Genomic DNA, 5102 nt, shown 5'->3' on the forward strand with positions numbered 1-5102 from the left:
CACCAAAAATTACACCTCATTCTAACATTCATTCTCTAAAACCACAAACACATATACATGGATTCCACAAAACATATTGAATTTTTAAATGCTTTTGACTTGGATGACGACGTAGAATTCGTCAACACATTCTTCAACGTTGTGCAACACATTCACGACGAAGAAAATTCGAATGCAGCTCGTACAAGGGTGGTCGTCAATCGTGATCGCCAAGCCGCACACAACTTATTGGTACATGATTACTTTGCCGATAATTGTCTTTATAATGACGACTCGTTCGAACGTCGTTTCCATTTCAATAAGGCTATATTTTTACGTATTAGTAATGCTTTAGAATCTTGTTATGATTTTTTAAAACAAAAACCCGACGCTAGAGGAAGAATGAATTTTAGTAGTATACAAAAATGTGCAACTGTTCTTAGGTATTTTGGATACGATATAGCATTCGATGCATCTGACGAATACTTGAAAGTATCCGAAAGGACCGCAGTTTAATGTGTAGATTGGTTTTCAGCATGTGTTTATGAGGTTTTTCATTAAAGAATATTTACGTAAACCTACTCAATGTGATATTGAGAGATTATATTCGGATCATGAAGAGAGGCATGGATTTCCGGGTATGCTTGGCAGTCTAGATTGTACGCATGTGGCTTGGGAAAAATGTCCAACCGCATGGCGTGATCAGTTCACTCGATGAAATATAGGTGAACCAACCATTATCCTAGAAGTTGTTGCATCTCAAGATTTGTGGATATGACATGTCTTTTTTTTTGGAGTAGCGGGGTCTAACAACGACCTTAATGTTCTTGGCAAATCTCCACTTTTCAACGATATTTGGACCGACAAAGCACTTGATATGACGTTCACGGTGAACGGGCACGCGTATAAATACGGTTACTACCCGGATTATTCTAAATTGATAAAGGCATACTCGGTTCCTCGAAGTGAAAAGACAAAGTTTAAAAAAAAAAAAACAGGAATCGGCGAGAAAGGATATCGAGAGGGCATTTGGAGTCCTTAAGCAGACATGACATGTAGTGAAATATGCTACACGAGTCTGAGATAATGAAAGAATTAAACAAATGGTACTCGCATGTATTATAATGCACAATATGATTATTGAAGATGAAGGTCAAACGATTTGCACGTATGATCCGAACGACGTTGTCGTTCCAATTGCGGAGTTCGTACCCGGAACGAATGCGTTTTTAGAGCGAGTTGTTGAAATTCATAACAGTGAAACGTGTTTCAATCTTCGAGAAGATATCGCAGAACATTTGTACCAACATAGCATAAACGACGATTAAGTTTTTTATATGTATGTTTCTTTGTTTTTTTAATTAATGTAATTTTTTTTTTCTAGATTAACTAAGTAATGTAGTTTGAAGTTGTAATTTTATTTTTATAATTAATGAAACACTTGTTTAAAAAATGCATGCTTTTTAATTATAAAAATGTAATTTTATTGTATTTTTGAATTAAAAAATAAATAAAAATAATGATATGTAGTTGTGTGTTAGTGGTAGGAAATGTGTTACTAATGTGATACCCACTACATATATGATATGTGGTGGGTATAAGGGTTCTTAACGATCACTTCCTATAGCCTAATAGGGGTCATAAATTGAAACTTATGGGCGCTTAATGTTACACACTGATTTGGGTGGTGTGAAAGGAAAGTAACTCTAGAATGGTCAATGGAAAACTTTGCAACTCACTAAAGACAGCAGACGACTTTCAGATGCTCGCATTCAACTGATTAAAGAAGCATCGAGCTAGAAGGAATAGACTTAGCTGGATAACTGTTTATCTCTTGCTGCTAGTAAACCAACAATCAGAATTTAAAACGATTATTTTAACGCGCTTTATTAAATTATTGCAAACAAGCATCACCAAATATTTGGTCGGTACCCAAACCTATATTAATATCTATCTTATAATACAAGTAAGCTCAATTATATCCACCAAACAAAGAGACATTTGTTTACAACATTTTTTTTATACGAAGAGACATCTGTTTATGTACATTTTTTATACCAACATATGTTTGCTTACATTACTTATTTTATTTTACAGACTTTATTTTTATTTCATCGCGACATTTAAGCTTGAGTTCCGACAACCTTAACTGGGCCACATCGAAAACCCTAAACACATTGTGTGAAAATAAGTTTGGTATTCAACAGCCCACTAGCATAAAAAACTAATCGGTTCCGGGTTTAAAAAGACTTGATGATCATATTTTATATTTCTTTGCATCGATCTCATAAAATAAAATATTTTAGACAACAAAACCAAGTTTATGAATGGGATTTTGAACTTGGTACAAGGATGGTGATTAATTCAGCTTCAAGATCCATTATATCATTGTGTTTGAAAAAAAATAAATAAAGAAACTAACACATAAAAACCAGAAAATCATCTTTTCTCACCGGTCCCATTGTTTCAATTTATGTTCATAGTGTCAAATGGTAACGTTAGCGTACGATTTTTTTTTTTTTTTACAATCATATTTTACTAATTCAAAATACATTCTGACTATTTAAAATGTGTTGGAAAAAAATGCATATAACTATATAAGGCAGAAAAAGGTGTACAAAATGGCATCTGTGTTGAAAAATTATTGCTTAGAAATTAGAAACAAGTCCAAAGTCGACGGTTGATTAGTTCCACGAGACAAGGACTCCTCTGCCACATGTCCATGAATTGATGGTCAACTTTTCCTCCCAAGATGCCACGACAAAAACTTTCGAGACTTTAAAAAAACTCTGCATCTATTTCTTTAATATTTCCAATTTGTAAAGTCCAAAGACATACCAAGTACATTCGTATTTTAAAACTTAACATCACACTTCGCAGTTTGAAAATTGAAATTCAAACACGATTCTGAAGTTATAACAAAGGCTTGATGATAATATTGAATTTGTGTATGTTCACATAAAAAGTGTGATTCAACTCACGTTATCTAGGTTAAAAAGTGATTGACGATGGATTTCTTTATACAAAAGTACCAAATCATAAAAAAAGAACACATAAATAATCCAACACTGTTACATCTTTGTGAAATGGCCCGAGTCAGATTCAAGAACATCCACAAAGACGATTCATGGCCGCAATACTCAAATCACAGCAGATACTACAAGAGTCAAATCCATTTGAAACCTGAAAATTCTTGTTTAAGGTATTTACAGTAGTCTAAATGTGAATCTCCAGTTAATTCAAGGAGACTTCACAATCTACGCCACCATTCTTTCATATGTATCTACAATGGGAATTGGTGAACCTACATATGAAAAAAAGAGCTCATCTGACAAGATCAAAATGATCTACAAAATTGGTTGTGGATTGTGATTTGTCATTTGTGTTTGTGATTATACCAGAGGTGGCAGAATCAATCACCGGCTTTGGACATAACGGAGAGCCGACTAGGCCTTGGTTGGAAGTCACTCCGCCGTCTCTGCTGGTGAGACGACGGACGAATCAATGCCGCCAACGCTCTCTTCACCAGATCACCTTCCACAGTTCCAATTCTCACAAGCGAATTCGTCATTGCCGATCTCCGAGCGTACAATCTGTGCGAGTGATACGACGCCATACTGTCGTGACTACCGTTACCATTTCTTGTACTCGAGTTCTTGTGCAAACTACACCGAAACGATCCAGGATGCGTCGTCGGCGAGCAGAGACACGTCTTCTTCGATCCATGACTCCACGCCTTATTCGTATTGTTATTACGATCACAACGCCGATTCACGTTTCTCGGCGAAGACGACGCCGCAACCGAACGACCAGGAGACGAGTGACGATGACCGATCGAAAACCGAACCGACGGGGATGATGACGTGTAACCGGAACGAACGCTGATTCTCGATGGCGACGTGGATCTGGTCGAGGAAGAGAAACCAGACATGGAAGAAGTAAAAGCAGATGAAGACGATGAGATTGTGGAGGAACAAAACCTACCGGACGGTGAAATTGATCGCTGAAAACTACTCCGGATGACTGATGCTCCACCGGATTTGTTTCTCTCCGACGACATCATTAAATTGGCAGAGTAACCGACGAATTCAAGGAAGAAGAAACTGTCAAATTGGGAATTTATCAGGGGGGAGTTTAAGTGTTCAGTTTGGCAAACCCAGAGTAGCAAGAGCCACCGTTTATATAGCAGTTCAAAAGGTTGTGGCAGAAGTGAAATTAAGTGTGACATAGATGGTCAATTATAACACGTCAGCCGTTGGTTAAAGGAAACAACGGCTTCCGAACTCTTCCATAAGCTATGGGCGGTGAGAAACAAAGAGCGAATGTATTGGTCATGCTCCGTGAATATCACGCACCTATAAGAGTGGCGCGTTGATAACGTTTCTTTGACTGAGAGTGGGCTTATGGAATTAGATGTAACGGCTTGGGCGCGAAAGATGGCGCTTGTTGTCACATGATGAGTAAAGGACTTTTGTTAGCAGCGACACGTGTCAAGTGAAGTGCTGAATAAAAATTTAATTTGTTAAAAAATTAGTTTTAATCTATTAAAAAAATTTAAATATAAAATTCTAATATTTGATAACTTTCAATTTATAAAAATAAAAAAACAATATATTATTAAAATTAAAATTTATTTTTCAAATTTAAATAAATAAACAAATGAAACTAATACTTAAATTTTAAAATTAGAAAATAAGTTAATTAATGAAATTAATATAATTTATTACTACATTTATTATAATTACTCTATTAAAATATTATATAAAATTTAATAAAATAAGAAATCTATAAAGTGACATGTAGAAAAAAAATTAATTCAAAATAACCACGTGACATTTGACAAATTGAATGAAAGTGTGACATATAATAAAAAAAATCTTCATTTATTATAATTGATTACTCATTACTATGATATAAAGTATAAACTAATATATGTAACATAAGATATGACGTTAAATTGTTGATTTATTTTTGTTGTTAGTGAATCATACTAGATTCTTAGAAGATTTTGTTTTGCTTGACAATGTATTTTTGACTTATGGAAAATAATAAGGTTAAGGGGACTTCTAACACCTTGCCACGTTAGATTTTTCAGGCGTTATATTATTTTTGACCATTTAACA

The 5102-nt window shown here is 34.8% G+C and overlaps 1 protein-coding gene across 1 annotated transcript; it reads right to left on the reverse strand.

The window, feature by feature from the left end:
• Positions 1–2884: 2884 nt before the first annotated feature.
• Positions 2885–4122, reverse strand: LOC145029765 (uncharacterized). Its single transcript, XM_078978235.1, has one exon. It carries the CDS (start codon positions 4040–4042, stop codon positions 3392–3394), a length of 651 nt encoding a protein of 216 aa, XP_078834361.1. The 5' UTR covers positions 4043–4122; the 3' UTR covers positions 2885–3391.
• Positions 4123–5102: the final 980 nt, after the last annotated feature.

Source organism: Lactuca saligna, chromosome 1 (genome assembly GCF_052625555.1).
Source record: "Lactuca saligna cultivar CGN05327 chromosome 1, ASM5262555v1, whole genome shotgun sequence".
Lineage (NCBI taxonomy): Eukaryota > Viridiplantae > Streptophyta > Magnoliopsida > Asterales > Asteraceae > Lactuca > Lactuca saligna.

Bases quoted from the DNA above. Each gene is read 5' to 3' on its own strand.
- LOC145029765 (XM_078978235.1), bottom strand. From the start codon at position 4,042: ATGATGTCGTCGGAGAGAAACAAATCCGGTGGAGCATCAGTCATCCGG.